General features: G+C 38.5%; 1 protein-coding gene across 7 annotated transcripts in view; it reads right to left on the reverse strand.

Moving 5' to 3' along the window:
• Positions 1 to 3,975: 3,975 nt before the first annotated feature.
• LOC125897992 (uncharacterized) overlaps positions 3,976 to 20,905 on the reverse strand; it is an 88,997-nt gene continuing 72,067 nt past the window's right edge. For 4 of the 7 annotated variants that reach the window (XM_049591571.1, XM_049591573.1, XM_049591574.1 and 1 more), the window contains 4 exons: positions 16,461 to 16,498; positions 16,102 to 16,177; positions 15,448 to 15,705; positions 4,208 to 11,513 (listed from right to left, as the gene is read on the reverse strand). In XM_049591571.1, the coding sequence (XP_049447528.1) occupies positions 4,983 to 6,257 (1,275 nt within the window). In that variant the 5' untranslated portion in view covers positions 6,258 to 11,513; positions 15,448 to 15,705; positions 16,102 to 16,177; positions 16,461 to 16,498 and the 3' untranslated portion in view covers positions 4,208 to 4,982. The other 3 variants (XR_007450548.1, XM_049591570.1, XM_049591572.1) reach the window with 3 other exon arrangements.

Here is a 20,905-nt window from a genome sequence, read left to right on the forward strand (position 1 = left end):
TCAGTCTAACTAGGGGCTGGTACAAGGCAAGCCTGAGCCAGCCCTAACTATAAGCTTTATCAAAGAGGAAAGTCTTAAGTCTAGTCTTAAATGTGGAGACGGTGTCTGCCTCCCGGACCGTAACAGGAAGATGGTTCCACAGGAGAGGAGCCTGATAGCTGAAGGCTCTGGCTCCTGATCTACTTCTGGAGACTTTAGGGACCACGAGTAACCCTGCGTTCTCAGAGCGCAGTGTTCTGGTGGGATAATAAGGCACTATGAGCTCTCTAAGATATGACGGAGCTTGACCATTTAGAGCTTTATAAGTTAACAGTAGGATTTTAAATTCAATTCTGGATTTTACAATACATGTGTAACCATGATTTACAGCAACACTCTGTAAACTTTTCTCAAACTTTCTGGTGCATCCACCTGACAATACCGCAAATGCAAGGCTGCAAGCAATAACAACGGCATTGTCTCAGGTGCACACTGTGTCATTCCACCCGGTGATTTACTCAAGAAAGTAGTTCCGAGTATTTGCTTCATGTGTTGTAATGTTACTTAATTATACATTATTATTTCATAGTGTGGGGAATGCGCAAGCCATGTGTTGTCCACTAGAGCGTTTTGGAGTCATTTGATGGTGTATTTGATTAGTTTTGAGGGAGGGAGGGGGCTGTACCGTTCACCTCCATTTCAGTGGGCAGCTCTGCCCCACTGATCTCAAACAGCAGGCACTGACAATTAAAGGTAATGTACCTACTCATATGACTATAGGGATTACGGCAATAGGCGAATTTGCCAAAATGTCGAACTATCCCTTTAAGACCATCTGCTTCAAAAATATGCATTATCGTTGCTGGCTTTTTCCTTCTATTGATTTGCAAACACAAAATGATAAGCTATATACTAAGGTTATATAAAGTAGACTACAATGATAAAGATCCAGTTGAGGAGACCAGATGAAGGCAGAGAAATAAGGGATGTAGCTGGAATGCAGATATTCAGATGGAGCTGTTTCTGCCAAGCGTGCCTCCTCTCCCTCCTATCACATGGACAGCAGTCAAACTTGTTATTTTAGCTTAGCCGGTCCTGACAGTTCAGGAGGAATCTCCTGACGCACAATGTCAATGTAAACAAGGCCTCAGTCTAAACACAAGGGGGTATAGAGATGGAATAAGAGGGTTTGTTTGCTTGTGTCTTTGTTTTTATTTTTTTAAAGTTTTTTTTATGCATGAATTCATGATGATTCATGTACCCTTACCTTGAAGCGTTACCGATCTGTGTACTTGGTTGACTCCAGATAAATACATGTTGTTCCCTTTCTTTGTTAATATTTGTGGTCTGTATATTATATATTTCTGTTTCCAATAAACATTTTAGGGACATTCTATTTTAATACAGAGGTGCCAGGAGAGCTAGCAGAAGGTCTGACAGCCTCTGGCCTGATGTCTTTCTTGTGTGCTATTAGATTTTATCTTTATTGTTGTGTTGCACATTGTCGTGCATAATATGTACATATGTGTTTTTCTTAACATGCCTTTGTATATACCATACATTTGTATATGACGTATGTAATGTAAATTGTTACCTCTGGGGGGGGGCGGGTGTTGTGTTTCACCAGGATCATCATGTGACTGTCATGTAACCAAAGCATGTGTATTTAAAGAAGCATCTTTATATATACAGCTAGTACATATAAAGATGCCATCTAAGTCTAAACAGGAGCGCCATCATTTGTGCATGTAAAATTGAGGACATGATGTTAAGCTCAGCTCACATCCTAGCTACGTCAGCTGATCTCAAACAGCTCAATCAACAGATAGAGCAGCTGACTGATGGAAGGGAGTTAGCTGATATATCACATGATTCCTTTTATTTCTATGCAAGCAATTGGCAAATTTATTTAGAGTACCCTATTTAAATTGCTTTGGCCTGCCTACCGTTGCTGCTCCCTCTGCAAGGTGCTTTGCAGCCCGCCTCCACCCCAGCGCTCCCTTTTCATGTTGTGTCTGAGTTATCAGTGTCATTTCTGTTTATCATTGATGCTGCTCTGTTCTGTTCCTGAGGGGTCTTTGCTTGTACTCTCTCTCTGCCTTAAGGCATTCCACGTAGGTGTATGGAAGGGCGGAGAGGTGTGCTCTCTCCACCTTAGGCTTTCCACATAGGCGTGTGGAAGAGGCTTTCTGTGTAGGCCTAGGAAAGGCAGAACAGAGCCATACCACCAAATATAATGCTGCAATTGGAAATAAAGTTTTCTTATTATCAGCGGTCCTGACTGAACTGTATTTAAGGGAGCTTCAGTTTTCAGACAGACTTTATTAGACAGAGCCATGCTAGCTGTTCTCTGTCCATTTCCTTTTTTTATGTTAACCTAAGCAAACAGGCAGCTGCCTGCAGCATATTTAATGGACAAATGTTAAAGCGAATCAATCCTCTCATAATGTCAAAATTAAACTGTACTGAATGACTGCAATAATGTGTGTTCTGTTAGTAGACTGGTCTCCATTTATACAGGAGGAGTGAAGTCATTTAAGAATAGCAGATAAACAATGGTACAATGGAAGGTGAGGTGGTGTTTTAACTGTCATTATAATGATAATGCGAGGTGTTGCATTTAACTGTTTATGTCCTCACATCCACCACAAGATGGCACCAGAACTCTCTGGTGATAAGGCAGTACTGCAGGTCTTATATCCAATCAAATGACATTGAGGTCTGCACTTGAGTATTAGAGTTGAGGATATTAGACCACAGAGAAAAAACAATACTGACTTGTTACTGTGATATTATGAAGCTGAGGAACATCTGGAAAGGTCAATTTTCAGAGGTGTACAAACTGTACCTGTTTAGCCTAGCAGAGGCCACAGAGGCCTAAAACATCTGGGCAAAGATCAGATAAAACAAGACTACAGCCACACTAGCATCACTGCAAGCCTGTACTTGGGCACACTGTACTTTGAACTAAATGCTGACATCTTCATGCTAACATGCTTACAGTGCTACACAGTACTATCATGCTGACGTTTAGCAGGCATAACGTCCACCATCTTAGTTTGGCTTCTTAGCATGCTAACATTTGTTTATTAGTACAGAGATGGGCTTGACTTTTTCAAGGGCATATATAGCAAATAACACTGTTTTTAAATGTCATAAGGGCCCATTCTCCATCCAACACGTTGTTGGTGGGCCCACTCTCTCTATAGACCCCCCAACTCATGGGCCCCAGTGCAACTACACTGCCTGCACTGTCTATATTTACACCCCTGGTGGTGGAGCTAGAGGAAAAGTCACCAACGTCAGTAGGATTCAGCCTCTGGGAACCATTAATGTCTATCCCAAAATTCATGACAACATGACAACAAATCAACTGACGGACCAACATTGCCATCCATAGAACCGCTCGTAGCTAAAAATGTGAATCCTTAGTACTGTGTTTCTAGAGAACCCATTCTTCTTTTGATTTCGGAAACATGGGTAGTATAGGATACAGGCCCACAGCTTTTTTCTTTTCTTTTTTTGGAAAATGAATTTGAACTGCTGAAAGACTTTTTATACGTGGTATTATTGTATGTCGCATGATAATTTTTTTTTATACCATCAAAGTAGATGATATAAAACAAAAAAAATTTAAAAATAAAAAAATCATTTATTTATTCCAAAATGAGTTTGAGATATGAACTAAAACACAACTACTCTTTACAACTCTTTAGCAATACATACACACATTTTTCTTTTGCACTTGGATTTTGAAAAGCATATCTGCAAAGTAAACACAAGTTTTTGCACATATTCATCAGCTGATGACTTTACTACTGAAACCACACGCAGGCACACACTCACGCACGCATGCACACACATACACACACACACACACACACACACACACACACACACACACACACACACACACACATACTTTCAGTCATACTTTGTGGCTAAGTTTATGTGTTTTCAAGCCACATTTGCAACATTTGAGAAGCTGGTGGGTTTTTTGTTTTTTTCCTCAGTATGAGATTCCCGGAGGCCACTACAGAGACAGAGTCAGCAGATTCTGGTACATGTACAAGCATGATGTTTATTTTACTCATCAGAAAGTCCTCTGTGCACAGCAAGAGTTGGATTTCCAGGCTTTAGAGAGGTCTCTTTGAGCTCAACGTAGCATTTGCAAGCTGTGGTTGAATCACAGTCACAGCTCCTTCCATGCACAATGCTGCACCTAAACACATCAGAGGAAGGGGGGTTTATTGTTATTTATATAGTATCACTTCTGTTGAATTGATACATATAAATTTGTTAAATCTTTTGAGTTTTGTACTTTTTGTAAAATATTGTGTCAGTTTCTCAGTGACACTGAGACTTTTTAGTAGGCTACATGCATATACGACAGCTAGTGCTGCCCGCCCCACAAAACTTCTCAACAGATTACCTGTAATCATATCTAATTTTACACTAATGAAGATAAAATACTCATTTTAACACACTGATTCAGCATCCCACATTTATGTAAGTAGGCTATGTAAGCTCAGTAGGAAGTCACAGAAATTTCACTGACCACCTTTTGCTGTGTTCATGTAGTATCAAAATAATCTGAAAACTGAGTTCCGAATCATATTTAATTGCTCACCTGATCTGTTTTCTTTGGTCTTTGTTATCAGTGGGTCGTTTAAACGCTGAGCATTAAAATAAAGATTTTTTTTTTTTTTTTTTTTGGCCCACCACCACCCCCCCACTTTTGGAAGACAACTTTATTTTTATTTACAGAACTAAAAAAAGTTAAACAACATAAGGAACAAGTAAGGTAAATAATCAAACAGAAAGTCAATATTTACATAATAATACACCTTGTGTTGTTAACATTGATCTTTGATGGTAAACAAGTAGGAGGAGGGTTATTGTGTGGCCTTATATACTGACAAACAGACCAGCAGACAGACAGACAGACAAACAGACAGATGACGAGATGGACAGACAAATGGATAGACAAGGAGGTAGCCTAACTAATTGGGGATTTTTGTGTATATGCTGCACATGTGTATGTGTGTGTGAGTGTGTGAGTGTAAGTATGTGTGTAATCTGTATTTATAAGTGCTTGTATGTGTGGATATTTCAGTGATAATTATGATATTAATAACAACAGCAGCAAAGAAAGAATAAAAAAATAAATAAAAATAAATAATAATAATAATAATAATAGAATAAATAAGAGGAAAAAAGAGAGAAAAAAAGAAGAAAACAAAACAAAACAAAAAACGAGGTGTGTTGCAAGATTCTGTGGAATTGAGATCAGGCATTTGTAGAGGTGGATTTTTGAATAAATGTGGACCAAGTTTTGTTGAAACGGGGTATGCTTGATTAATTGATGCAGACATTTTTTCTATTGTGGTTTGATCTATTAACAGATTCTTCCAGTGTGTGATGTTCAGTTGATTTCTTGTTTTCCAGTTTAGGAGGATTGTTTTCTTGACGACAACTAGGGCTGTGAACAGTGTAGTTTTAATGTGATTATGTAATTGTACAGATGATATGTCTCCTAAGATGCAGAGTTGAGGGGATAGGGGGATGTGGCAGCCTAGTATATGTGATAGGTGATCTGTGACCTGTATCCAAAATTGTCTAATTGGTGTACAGTGCCAGACAGCATGCATGTAATTGTCTGTGGTGTGCTGTGTACAATAAGTGCATTGAACTGATGTAGTGAAACCCATTTTATGTAATCTCTCACCTGTGTAGTGTGTTCTGTGGTTAACCTTAAATTGAATGAGTTGTAAATTTGGGATTTTGCAGTGAGTGAAGTTATTTTTGCATATCTGAGACCAGAAATCTGCATTTGGAGTGATGGAAAGATCCTGTTCCCACTTTGAGGTTGGGAGAAAAATTAAAGTGTCAGTAGTGTTTAGAAATGTATATATCATTGAGAGTAATTTAACAGAGCTGGAAATCTTTGAAAATTCATCTATAATAATTGTTTGATCTTGCGTGTTAAATGTACTGTTGATTTTGGGGAGAATGGTGGACTTAAGCTGTAAGTATTGGAGATATTGACTGTTACAAATGTCAAACTTATGGATTAATTCTTGAAAACTGATGATTTTGGAATCCTGTACAACATGGTGGAGATGTGTGATACCTTCGTGTTTCCATGATGTGAAGTTTAACGGTTTCCTGTTTATTGTAAAATCTGGGTTGTTCCAAATTGGTGAGCGAGTGGATGGTGCAACCGTGGAGCCTTTGATTGGATGAATGGGAGACCTGAAAGGTTTATATTCTTGCATAGTGCCTGTTCAGTTTCTAACCAGTGAGAATCATGATGTGAAGGGGTAAGCCATTGTTTTAGGTATTTTAACTGACTTGACAAGTGATATAATTCAAACTTGGGTGCATCTAGTCCTCCTTGAAACTTGGGTTTTTGTAGTGTTGATAGTTTTATACGAGGTGTTTTATTTTTCCAATAGAATTGAGATATTGCTGTATTGAGGGAGTTGAGCCAGGGTAAATTTGGAAGTGAAGGGATCATGGTGAATAGGTAATTAATTTTAGGGAGGACTGACATTTTTATTGTTGAGATTCTTTCTGACAGTGAGATTGGTAGATTTGTCCAGCAACTGAAGTCATTTTATATTGATTTGAGTAATGGTGTGTAATTTAGATTGAACAGCTCTGACAGCTTGGGGATATGTGGATTCCTAAATATTTAATATTTCCTATGGGAAGGTGAAACTGTGAGGTGAGGCCTGCCACATCCCTTTGGTCCATGCAGAGGGGCAGAATGGTAGATTTTGATAAGTTGATGGAGTAGTTGGATAGAGATGAGAATGATTTAATGACTGACAGACATTCTTGTAGTGATGAGTAGGGTTCCTGGAGGAGGATCAACACATCGTCTGCATAGAGGATTGTTTTGTGCTCTGTGGATATTGATCTGATACCTTTGATGTTATTGTTTCGTCGTATGCTAGCTGCAAGTGGCTCCAATAAAATTGCAAAAAGTGACGGAGAGAGTGGACATCCTTGTCTAGTGCCGTTGTGAAGCGTGAATTGTTGTGAAGTTAACCCATTAGTTGTGATAGTGGCTGTCGGTGAGGTGTATAGTGCCTTAATCCAGTTAATGAATGACTCTCCAAATCCAAATTTTTGTAATGTTGTGAATAGGAAGGACTCTATCAAATGCTTTTTGTGCATCTAATGAGAGGATTATGGTTTCGGTTTTCTTATTGTTTGAGAGCTGCATTAGGTTAAATAATTTCCGTGTGTTATAAGATGACTGCCTTCCTTTGATAAATCCGGTTTGGTCCGGATGTATTATGAACAGAATGACTTTTTCAATTCTATTTGACAGTGCGTTGCTTATGATTTTAATGTCTGTGTTAATTAGTGAGAGAGGTTGGTAACTAGATAGGTGAGTAGGATCTTTGTCAGGTTTTAAAAGCAGGGTAATTACGGCTGTATCTATCGTTGGAGGTATACTGTTGGTTATGAGCAATTCTGACAAAAAGAGGTGAGATGGTGGACCAGAAATGTTTATAGAACTCAGCAGGGAAGCCATCAGGACCGGGTGCTCTATTATTTTCCATTTTATTGAGTATGTTATGAAATTCAGCTGGGGTTAATGGTTGTTCAAGTAAATTAGTTTGTTCTGTTCTGTAAATTAATATTGTTGAGGAATTGATGTATGTCAGAAGCATTTGGGTTGTGAGAGGATGTGTATAAATCTTGATAATAATTCTTAAATACAGTGTTGATATCTTTCGGATTATGGTATGGCTTCTCTGCTGAGTCTTTAATTACTGTTATAGTTGTTCTTTATATTGTTTAACCATATTTGCCAGATATGTGGTTGATTTATTACTGTTTTGAGATGTATTAAGTCTGAGTCTTTCAATAAACAGATTGTTAAGTTCCATTGTGTATTTCTGTAGTTCGCAAAAAATGTTATCAGTAGGATTGGTTGCATGAGCGTTTTCAAGTTCTTTAATGTTCTTTTCCATTTCTAGTTGTGACTTTGTGTCTTCGTTTTTTGTATGATGAGTATGAAATTATTTTACCTCTTAGAACAACTTTCCCGGTTTGCCAGAGTAGAGTTGGCGAGGTATTCGGAGAGTCATTCATTTCCATAAAGAATGTCCACTCTCTCTTAAAATAACTGTCAAATTCTTGATCCTCCAGCAGTGATGTGTTGAACCTCCATCTGGAAGAAGTACTGAAAGTTGTCTTTGTGTGCAGTTATCCAAGACTAGTGCTTGATCACTGATTGTGTTTGGGTGGATTTGTATTTCAAATATATCAGAATGTAATGAGTTGCTAGTGAGAAAAAAGTCAATTCTAGAGTTTGTATGGTGTACTTTTGAAAAATGGGTGTATTCTCTGTCATTAGGATGATTTAGCCCCCAATCCTCCATATACTGTTTGAAAACTATAGTAGATTTAAGTGTTCTGATATTTCCTGTTGTGTTTGATTTATCTATTGTTGGATCGAGTATTGTATTGAAATCTCCACCTATGATTAAGTCTGAGCTGGGTAGGTTTTTAAGGATAGAGAAAAGACTGTGAAAGAAAGAAGGGTCATCATTATTAGGGCCATAAAGATTAACCATTGTGAGAGGGTTGCTATCAATGGATATGTTAATAATAATATATTGTCCTTCTGGATCTGAAATTGTGTTATTGTGATTGAATTTAACTTTGTTATTAATCATAATTGCAACCCCTCTTTGTCTTGAATTGTAATTTGAAGTAAAGATATGAGGAAAATGTGTAGATTTCAGAACAGTGTTTCTAATATCAGTGAAATGAGTTACTTGCAATAGACAAATGTCAGCTTGTATTTTGAGCAAATGATTAATGACTTTTAGTTGTTTTGCCTGACTCCCAATTCCACATATGTTCCAGCTTACAAATTTAATTGTGGACATGATTCAATAAACAGAAATATGTGCGCTTTGTTTTGTTTTGTTTTTTTCTTTCTTCCCTTTCTTGCTGTGTTTTGAAAAAAGTAATGAAAAGTGATTTGATTTGATTTGATTTGATTTATGTGTGTGTCTGTGTGTGTCTGTGTGTGCCTGTGCGTGTGTTGATTCGTCCCCATTCATAACATTCAACATTTCCCCTTGACCTGTCCCAATCCCTCCCCCATGTTCCCAGTGCCCTCCTGCAGGTAAAAACAAAAAACACAAAACACAAAACAAAGCAATCAAAAAGACAAAAAACGGGATAAGGGAATTCAACATTATCCGACGAGAGAGATAACAAAAAACAAACAAGAAGACGAACAAACAAACAGACAGAACAAAAAAAAGAAAAGGAAAAATTAAGGAAGAAAGCAAGCAAGAAAAAAAAGATATGTATCAGCCATACCCTACCTGCATAATTTGAAGTCACTTAGAATGAGAAGGAAAAGCAAAAAGAAAAAAAAAAGGAAAAGAAAAAGAAGAACAATTGAAGAAAAGAAAAACAGTGGACTACATCACCGTAACGAATCTGCAGTTTCTTATCACAGCATAGCCCAGATTTGTTGACAAGTATCCATGGTAACCCGTCGCTCTGATGACGTTTGATGTATGCGACTGTTTACATGAGCAAACAGCAACAAGTTGAAATTTTACCGGCTCGTGTTTACATCTCGTCCAAATAAAGATCTTCTTTGTACTGTAGCCTCCAGGCTCAGAGTGGCCATCAGACAATTCTGGCAAATGCCAGATGGGCAGGGCTATGAAAAAAGTTGTAGAAAAAAAAAAAAGAAAGACCTGCTGGCTAAGGCCCACTTCATGTTGGAACAGTACATGATTATGAGTTACATGATCCCAAAATTTTCAGTAGACTACCTATACGGTAAAGTAGGTGCAGTGTCACTGGCTGTCGGCACTTCCCCCATTCCGTCAAGTGGATTGGCCCATCATGTTATGTCAGTGGTCGAGCAGGAGAGGTCAACCGGGAAATAAATGAAATTATAGTTGCTGCGCAGCGATGGGTCGGGTCCGGGCATTTTTAGGCAATTCTGAGCAACAAGCAGAAGAATTGGAAGACATTTAGCAACACAATCTGCCTTTTGCATCAGCTGAGGCTTGAATTCACAACCTCTGAGACTAAGGATCAATTTCTAGCTCATTGAGCTAATTAGTCAGTGACAATTAATGTATAGCTTCACAAATTGACTTAGCCAGATGTGCAGGTTTAGCAGCCGTCCATGCATGGAAAAGCAGATTTCACACCACTGTAAAAAAAAATCAGTTATCGTTACAAAAATCTGAAAATACATTTATTGCATCTAGACAGCATGGAGATGTTGGTAATTTGTTAGTAACAATGATTGATTTGCTCCATAAGTGAAAAACTGATGTTTAAAATTGCCATTTTTACATTAACTCTAATTGTTCACATTAGAGCAAAATTCAAAATGCTGTCAAAAATTCAGTTTTTGAGATAAAATTCTGAAATTTGCCACACATCACCTACCATGACTCTAGAATTTTGTCATTTTTTCATGAACATTGAAGATTTATGTAGCAAGAATTTGCATATATATGTTTACAGTACCGTTGACAGTCAAACATTTTGATGCACTGTGGGCTCAATTTTTGATACATCAAAAATCTGAGAAACGTAGTTTTTGTAGGACAGTCTGAAGATGCTCTGTAGCAAGTTTGGTGTCAATTGAGCAAAAAAATTGTGGGAGGAGATAGGTTTAAGAAGTTTTACAGTTTTTGAAAAAAACAGTGATGAACTTCATAATTTTTAACAGGTTTGAATGTACAAAAGTTTCTGGGGTGCCGGTGGCTTAGTGGTAGAGCAGGTGCCCCATGTACAAGGCTGCTGCCGCAGCAGCCAGGGTTTTCACCCATGGGAAGTATGATTTCCTTGGAAGAAGAAAGAAGAAAGAAGAAGAATACCTAGGATTACAATAGTGTCCTGGCAGCTTAGCTGCCCGCACCCTAATAATGCACTGCATAATTATTATTATTATTATTATTATTATTTGACATAGACGCAGATGTTTCCAGACACTTCTCCATCAACTCTGCTAAATTTGGGCTACTTCAGTGGGGGTGTGTACCTGTGAGTCACATACCAGGATGAGGAAATCAACTCACCAGTCTATAAACTCTCCTCCCACCAACTTGTGCCATATAGCCAGCTCAAAATTTTCAACATCAGTAAATGTTGAGGGAGAGAGAGAACAGATTGGCTGAGCTGAGCTCAGCATTTGACAAAGGAAAGGAGAGAAAGGGAGGAGGTGTACGCTTCATAATAAATACACACTGGTTTGACAGTGGGAAAGTGAGGAGCTGTCTTGTTCCAGCTCTGGATCACTGCCACATGCTCTTCAGAGGTGGCTGCAGAGCGGCGTTGCCTGTATTTTGGAAGGGGTGACCATGCAGCCATCTTGTTGGGGTCAGGATGTATGGACAGACTATGATGCATCCCCCAGTAACTCCAGAGATGGAGCCATCCAGAGTCTGGAGAACCTTCCAGGAGGACACCATCAATGTCACTGATGGCATCACTAAATTCATTGAGTCTGTGGTGGATTTAATCTGTAAAACAGAAGCAATTGTACCAAAACTACAGTTAAATCATTCCATAACCAGAAACCATGGATTACCAGATCCATCCACAAACAACAGCAGCAGACAACAATATAAGAAGAGGCCGAAAGGACTAATTTACAATGCACAAGTTAAAGGAGCTGATGGGATCACATTTCTGCAGTTGTACTAAAATGATATTTATCTATATATGTATGTATGTATGTATGTATGTATCTCTCTATCTATCTATCTATCTATGTATATATATATATATATATATATATATATATATATATATATATATACATATATATATATATATATATATATATATATATATATATATATATAATTAGATAGTTGGATAGATATAGATACATAATGAAGCCTTGCCAATAGGTAAATAATTCAGACAATAAAATGATAATTGCTCTGTGCCGACATACTTAGTAATATAATTGTTGCTTAGTAGTGGAGGGCATTCTGTTTCATGTTTTTTACATGTATGAAGTTCCTGAATTGTTTGAGTCCATGTTGTTCAGTGAATGTTTTTTTTTTTTTTGCTGTACTGTTAACATAAGTTTGCAGACAAGTATAAATCTTCTGTGTAAGCTACAGTTGCTGGCTAACATACATCACCTCCCACCCAGCATGTGAATGGTTTGTTTAGTACTGAATGTGTTGGAGCCCACCAGCACATTCTACTGATTTGTTATGAGTAATCAAAGATCTAAAAAGCAGGCCTTGTTCTCACAGCTTCGCTAATAAATGCATGGGTCCTGATAGAAGTCATTCTCATATTAGCCCTAATCTGAAATAAAACAAACTCCCTCACAGCTCCTTGTATTATTTATAACCACATCACATGAAATGTAATCTTCTGTCATTCTTTTTGAATAAAAGTGGTTTGAATATTGTGATATTTTCATTTTAGTAGGATAAGCAGATCAACATGATTAACGACAGAGAAATTCTTGTGCTCTTATTTGCTTTATTTTTATTTATCGTACATGTGAATGCTGAAAATGAATCAGAACAAGAAAAAGCTTTATTAGCCCAATATGTGTACATATAGAAGGAATTTGACTCAGTTTTTTGTTGCCTTCAATAAACTCACACAGAAATAGACATTAAATATAAATAACATATCTATCTAAATATCTAGCTACGGTGTACAGATATAAATCCATTTTCTTTTTTTAAATTAAAATCTAATTCTGCAGTCATAGAAAATAGACAAGCAAACATGAATCCATTTCTTTGACAGTAAAAGTTTTATTCCATGAGTTAAAAATCAATTGGATTCATTACATTTTCTGTCTTTGCTTCTACTTCCAACAATTACATTATTTACAAGGAGCAAACTTTTGTTTTGCAGAATTTGGGAATGAGATTTAATGTAATTTTGTACTGAGACACATGGCCGTAGCCAGCCAAAAATTTCACAGATAAAAAAAAATAGAAGAAGCCCCAAACAGCATGGTAAACATATTAACACACTGGACAGCTTTTATTTTGAAACGACATGCAGGAAATTATCTAATGTATCGGTGGAACATGGAAAACTTGAATTCAATTGACAGGAAGACGACAATACTGCTCGCTGACAGATGAGGTGGGTTACAGTGTTTCCCATACATTGACAAGACTATGGCGGCCCGCCAAAGTCTAATTTGCCCCGCCATAGTCTCCAAAAATCGGCCAGATATAAAATGCCTCCGGTAAATGAACGTCACTTTGTAGCGCACCGGCTGGAGTGCCTACTGAGAATTCTTTGGCTTTGTTATTTACATGCTAACGGCAACGCCTGAACGCAACAACGCGAGCCCCGCTCTACTGTGCTGCCCTGTGTGTGTGTGTGTGTGTGTGTGTGTGTGTGTGTGTGTGTGTGTGTGTGTGTGGGCATCGGGGTGAAACTCCGACGTGCACGACACAGAGAGCAGAGGAAAATTGTAAACGTGCGACCATGTACAGAATGACAGAAATGACATGCCGTCAGGTAAATAAGATAAATAACATAAGGCTATTTAGTTTGTTTAATAAAATGACATGGTATAGACCTGTTCTATAGGCCTGAATATGAAGCGTCCGTAGCGCCAAATAATATAACTGTAGTTTCTTAAGAGCTAAGACCAAAAAAAAAAAAAAAAAAAAAAAAAAAAAATCAGCAGTGGCGGTCATATAGTTGCATATAGGGGAAACACTGGCCCTCCAGAGGCAGATCAGTACGTTAGTCATTTTTATTTTGATTACTGAAATCCTTAGCCATATTTTAAGTGTAACCCTTAACCATAACATACCACTAGTGTTTTTATCAGTAAAAGTAGAACATTCACACATAAAAAGCACAAAGATGTTGAAATCTAGGCATATTCTGCCATCATAACTTGGCTCTCAGAATTCACCAGATTGATGCCTTTAAATCAAATATATAAAAAAATTTCTCTCGGGGGAGCATGCCCCTGGACCGTCCTAGAGGGTTCTAAATTATGGTGATGCACCTGTATGTTGTACACTAGATTTGACTGAAGTGGGTATTTCATATATAATGCACTGGGAAATAAGAGCATCCCTCTATCTATCTGAACACTATTCAGTGGCTTGAAGCCTTAAACCACATCAAATAATGTTGTTACATTATGCAGCGCTTTATTCACTTATTTGAAGAGTACATGACCTTCATGTTTGTGTCATCTAGACTACTATTTATTTGTTGTTGTTGCATTACTCTTGCTAACCTAGAATTTGATAATAATCACATGCAATAATTCAACCCTTCATTCCAAATTATCTTCAAGCATTATAATGTAATCTAATCAATAAGGTCTGATCACTATCACAAAACTATCGCCTCACTGTATAGGATTATGTACAGCCTACAATAAAGTAGCTACTAGCTAGAGTGGTCAAAACTGATGTTAAAATGCATATATTTTTTGTCAAATAATGTGAACATTTTCTGCAGCCCGGCAGGCTCTCTCTCCACTCCCCTACATAAGAATCAGCTCAGATTCTGATGTCCTGTTCCAGTGACACTGAAAATGAGCACATTATGAGCATATTATCCATATAAATTTATTTCCACCATTTCTCCACTATTATATATTAGACTCTAGTGAGTGCACATAAAAATGAGACATATTATTCATGATTGTAATTAGACTTGAAATGTGATCTGACATCTGACTCCATCTCCATGTGAGAAAAGGTTTTAAAAGCTTTCTAATTTCCTGACTTAAGTGAAACTACAAAAGTCAAATATCAGGCAAGGGGTTTTAAAGGGGTTTAAAGGGTTTTTTGGGGGGAGTTTTTCCTTATCTGCTGCAAGGGTCCTAAGGACAGAGGGATGTGGTATGCTGTGAAGCCCTCTGAGGCAAATTGTGATTTTTGATACTGGGCTTTATAAATAAAATTGAATTGAAATTGAACTGAAAAAAAAAAAAAAATGCTAACACTTACACATGACACATTACGACTATAAGCATCATGGCCAAGTTTACTTGATGCCACAGACCAGAGATGAGAAATACACACGTGAAGAGATGGGAAATGCTGTCACATAGAACAAAAGTAGAATGTCTGACAACAGCTTTATAACATCATTAGTCATGGCTAGCCAGAAAGCATGTAATCCAGTTACAATAGCTACTGCCGGCAGGACATTTATTTTTAAATACACTCTCCAAATGTCATCAAGTATTAGTAATATGACCTCCTAATTGAATATGACTTATGAAATAAACTCATTTTATGAGGTTACTCCTTCTGTGCAGCTTGAAAATCAAGCAAAATTGAAAAAAATTAAATTCCCCCTCAGGGGGATTAATAAAGTATATATATAAAAAGAATAAAATAAAATAAAATGAAATAACCAGTCTTCAAGGTGTTATGAAAATTTTATAAAGTGGAGTTCATGCAAAGTATCACTGCATAGACTCACGGCTGGTAGATGACGGGAGCTGATATGACTTGCAGCCAGTGGTAGGCCAAGCTGAGCTCCATGCTTTGTTCCTGGATCGCGGGTTAATGGTTTCCCATATTGGGTAGTGAGGGAGGAGCAGCCCAGGTTTCTCAAGCATTCTGTGTCAGAAAATGAGGATGCTGCCTTTGCTGTCAGAGCCAGGGAGCTGTCTGCCACTTTCCCAGCAGCCTTTGGGCCAGTGACAGGGAGATGGATGATATCTGCAGCCTGGCCGCACTGCTTCCCCAACACACATACACACACACACACACACACACACACACCAATGAAGTTAAAAAAAAACACCTGAACACAAACTCTTTTCCTCCTTTTCTTACCCTCTCCTTGTATTCTTTTTCCCTCTGACACACACACACACACATACACATACATACACATTAAGGGGAATAAGAACCTCACAAGTGAAAACAGTGAAAATATTTTGAGGGTAAAGTGCAAGATTGTTTGCTAAAGTAGAACAAAACTATAATAACAATTTTTAAAATGACAAGCAGTTGTTGTAACATCTACAATTATTACATTTTCTTCCAAGACATAAAATCCCAAAAGAGGTCCTTAAAAGAAATATATCCCTCTCATCTCCTTGCTCCCATCCGTTGTCATTGTCCTTACTTGCTATCCCGCTCTCTGCCATGTTGCTGATGTTCCTACAGTTGAGACTCAATCCAGCAGCTTGGCAGGGGGCAGGCTGTTGAGAGAAACATTCATCATTGTTTTAAGTGACTGCGATGGGACAGAGCTGTGCAAAAGGTCGTCTAGTCTCTGCACAGTGGGCACCTGGGCAGCGCTGGGCAGCTTCCACATGACTTCAGGCTAACTGGCTCACGTAGGCTTTTGTTACAGCAGTCTGACACTTTTACTGACTCACTGCAACTAGTGCGCAAGCAAAACAAGGCAGTCGCACTCCAAACGCTATCCTCCACTGCACAGACTACACAGAAAAAGACTGAAAAGCAAGGCTGTAGACTTACCTTAGACTGTGGTGAACAATGGACAGTTGTCAGGGCTCCTGAACAAGAAGAGATAATGTTAACAATTTCGAGTAAGTGGGGGTAACAGCAAATGCAGAAGGGTTTAGCATATATGTTCACTGCCTTTACAACGATGAAAAAAACCCTCAGGAAAACTGCAAGGAAAATGTAGCAGAATTTATCTCTCAAACATCAATTCTTTTATGGTGGATTATTAAAAAAAAACACATGGTGATTATCCAATTGTCCACCTGCACAGGGCTGAACACACTAACTTTGTGGAATTTGTGGTCATGAGCTGTTTGATGGACACAAAGCAAACATGTGTGTGTGTCAGCTGGAGCTACAGTGAGAAGTTTTACTTATAACCCTAAGTCAACTTTTTTATTGTTTGTTTGAACAAAACCACTGACTGCAGCACTAATGCAGTGTCTGCATAAGGAAATGAAAAAATCACAGTTAGGCTGAAAGTGTAAACTCTGGCTGGGCACATCTGCTAAAGTTAGGACAGATCAACTGTCTGGTGGCCAAGGGGTTAAACGCATTTGCCTGTGGCTACAATTCTAGGCCAGCTATAAGTCAGATTCAAGTGCCAACCTGCAAGACAGAGCATAATTATCCCAGCCAGTTACAGTTCAATAACTCCATCAAGCTGCTAGCCAGATACCAGGTTTCCCTGGCAACACCTCCCAAGTCATAAAGAGAAGGGGAGATAAGACTGGGCCCAGTGAGTGAGCTGGGCAAGGAGGACTGAGGGGGGATTCACCCAGTAATACTGTGGACCTTTAGACAGTGCATACATGTTCAATGCCAACGTGCGCACACACACACACACACACACACACACACACACACACACACACACTCACACACATGCACATGTAAGGGACTGAAAAAATGCTCTTTGAATATGAACGTTTTAATATAAAACAAAACAGGCACAACAGACTGAGAAAATATTTCAGTATAAAACAGACAGAAAATGTTGTGATTTAATGTGTTTTAACATAAAACAGTCACCCCCTATTTTTTTATTTTTCAGATATCACATTGAGAACTGAACTAACCCTAACTTGAATACAGGGTGAAGTTATCCCACCAGACCAGTAGATGGAGCTCTAACGCTTCTGTGGGTTAGGCTGAGAGATATTTCCTGCAAGCCCAAGGTAGCGTCAGAAAAAAAATGGCGCTGGCCTTGTGAAGACGCTAATCCATCGTTTCTCTCTTCATTGATCCACAGGTACTATAAACATATGTTTAAAACTCTTTTGTTTATACTCACACAAAGATGAAGGATTAAGAAATGGTTTTGTGTGGTTTGTGATGATTTGGTGATGTAAAAGTATTGTTTTTTAAAAGCAATTTCATGTATCTCACAGTCATGATTTATATATATTTACTATAGATATATTTTGATTTGTGTCAGAAATAAAATGGCGCTGGCCTTGTGAAGACGCTAATCCATCGTTTCTCTCTTCATTGATCCACAGTGTTCATCCTGTGTATCACATGTACCGGTCCAGATACCCCTATGTCTGGAGCCAGTTACACACACACGCACACACACTATGGGGTACCATACATTTCAATATACGTGTGCAGCTATCGACTGAACGTGTCACACGCACGTGCTTTGATGCCTGTGCAGCAAAGCAGCACCTGACGTGTCATGTAGTTTCCCCATTGACTTATAACGGTCACGCGTGCATGCGCACATCTAGCCTACGCGTGATGACGGCTGCACGACGCGGAGTGACTACGCGTAACATTTATGCGTTTTTTGTCAACGCAGGCATAAACGCACACATGAAGATGCATGTAGCCTGTAGATGCATGTGCACGCACACGCACGCGTAATATGACGTACGCAAAATACAAACAAGAAGATGCGTACTGTACTTAAAGCATGTGCACGTTTGTCTGTGACTGTTGGAGAAATGTGCATTTATCTAATCTTTGTACCCAAATGATGATTGTAAACTTTTAACGCCATAGTTTTACATAGTGCAACATTATATAGCCTACAATTAGCCAATTCGCTTGCTGTCAGAACTTGTATTTAACGTTACTTAGCCTATGTTAATATACTGCATTGAGAGTTAGCTAACGTTAGCTGTAAAATTTTTGTAACGTTAGTAGGACGTTCATTCAAACGCTCCATAAACACTCCGAGGTTATTAAATAAGCCTTTACCAGTTTATTTCGTTATATTGTTATCTACACATAACAGGGCTCAACAATAAGGATTGCCTGATTGCCCGGGGCAAGAAAACTCGCGGTCGGGCATGTAGTTATTGTAAATAACAACTTCCAACACTTAAATAGGTCATAGCACAAAACAGCAGCATGTCAAGTGACTTTTTACTTTATTATTAGTGCTGCACGATTAATCTAATCGCAATCGCAATCGTGATGTCAGGCTGTGCGATTACATAACCGCATAAAAGGTTGCGATTTGCAATTTAATGTAGGCTAAATAAATGTTAACGTGTGTGCCTGTGAACGTGACTGCCTCTCCTGTAGTGTGTGGAGTTTGTTGACATCACGCCCACAAGCTATCCTGGTGCGTGCAGCCAGCGTGCAGCAGTGACCAGCACAGACGCTGAAGAAGAGCATGAGCTCGACCGTGAACAGCCTGAGTTGGTGGCGAGAAAAACGTCTGTTACATGGCGATACTTTGGATTCAGATACGGCGATGTTGAACAGAAAGACGTGCTGTGTAAGTGTAAAAGTTAGTCACCATGTCCCGTGGCAACACCCAATCTATATCAGCAGACGGGACATGGCGACTTTAACTTTTAAACGTTTATACAGCACGTCTTTCTGTCCAACGTCACCGTACCTGAAAGACGTGTTGTGTAAAAATTTAAAAGCTAAAGTCGCCACATCCCGTGGCAACACGACCAGTCTATAACAACACTTGAGACAGCTGTGTGTACAGTTTGTGTTTATGTTTATTTTATTTAAGAAGAGACAGTGCACATTAATTGACATTATCACTTAAGTCACGTAAATGTGCCAAATTTTGCCATACAGGCTAATTTTCATCTGCAGATGTGCTTCGCTGCTGTGAGCAGCGTGTTTGACTGTGCTCAGTCTGTTAATGGTCATTGACACACTGTCTGTCCATAACACTATGTCAGGTCAGTGCCCCCCTAATATAATGTAGGGGAAACACTGAATCAAGCAAAAAGACTCATGATACCATTTATTTATTACATTTTATTGTAATTATATTGTAATCGCAATCGCACATTTTTTTTCAAATCGTGCAGCACTATTTATTATATTCATTAACTGTATGTTCCTAAATCTTGAGACACCTCATATGTAAGCTAGACTGACATTTCACCTGCTCATTACTGTGCACACATGTACTGTATGTACTTAGTCCTAAAGAGCCCTTCTGGTGCCAGTAGATACACAGAAACATCCCAGCAGGCTGTGCTTTGCAAGCATACAAAAAAGTTTCACGCATGTGAAAATGATTTTTTAATGCGTGTGCTTCACCTCCGCTGCTACAACTCCATCCTAGGGGAAACACTGCTGTGTGCGTTTTGTGCAACAGGTGGATGTGGTAGTCTACTGGTAGAGTAGAGAGAGAGCTAAGTAGCGTTGAAATAGAGAAGAGTAGAGCAGAGAAATGGAAGCAAAATATATTAAACCCGGTCTTAACACAGCAGAACTGGAGAGAGGGGTGAAAAATAAATAGAGGTGGGCATGGCTCAAGTAGGGCGCAAAATTATAGACGGAGAACGATTGACAAATTTTTCACTTTAAGCCCTGACACTGTCATTTTTGTGTAGGAATTAAGCTACAATACATGACGTATGTTGTTTTAATTAATAAATACAGTGTGAATAAAGATTACATAACATAAAAATAACTGCAGTCTTTGTTATTTGATAGCTGCTTAAATTAAACAATTTTTATAGGGCAAGTAAAAACTGACTTCGGGCAAGTAGATCTCTGACCAACTTGCCCGACCGAGCAAGTGAAAAAAAACCTTAGCGTTGAACCCTGCATAAATAGGAGGTGAAAATATCGATACCAGTGTATGCATAACCTAGCGTTAGCATTAGCGGTAGTGTTAGCTCTCAAACGTAGCCTTTGTGAACTGTAGATGAGAGGACAATGTCAGCTTGGTTCAGCAACCAAGGATGCACACAGTCCCTTTTATCAATCAAAGCAATCGGATCAATTTGTAGCTGTTTTATTTATTACAGAGCCATGAGAATGGATGCGCTAACTGCGTTAACAAAGCATTGTATGCTAGCGACTGTGACAGCTGTGGATTGTGCTTGGATACAGTCGGCATAATTATTACTATAACTTATCGAAAATTTTAAGATAAAGATAAAGTCACATTACATGCACAGTATTCAGTCAAAACAGATCCACTCAGACACATACGTCACACTGGTGAAAAACATTGTTTATTTTTA

This window comes from Epinephelus fuscoguttatus, linkage group LG12 (genome assembly GCF_011397635.1).
Source record: "Epinephelus fuscoguttatus linkage group LG12, E.fuscoguttatus.final_Chr_v1".
In the NCBI taxonomy this organism is placed as follows: Eukaryota; Metazoa; Chordata; class Actinopteri; order Perciformes; family Serranidae; genus Epinephelus; species Epinephelus fuscoguttatus.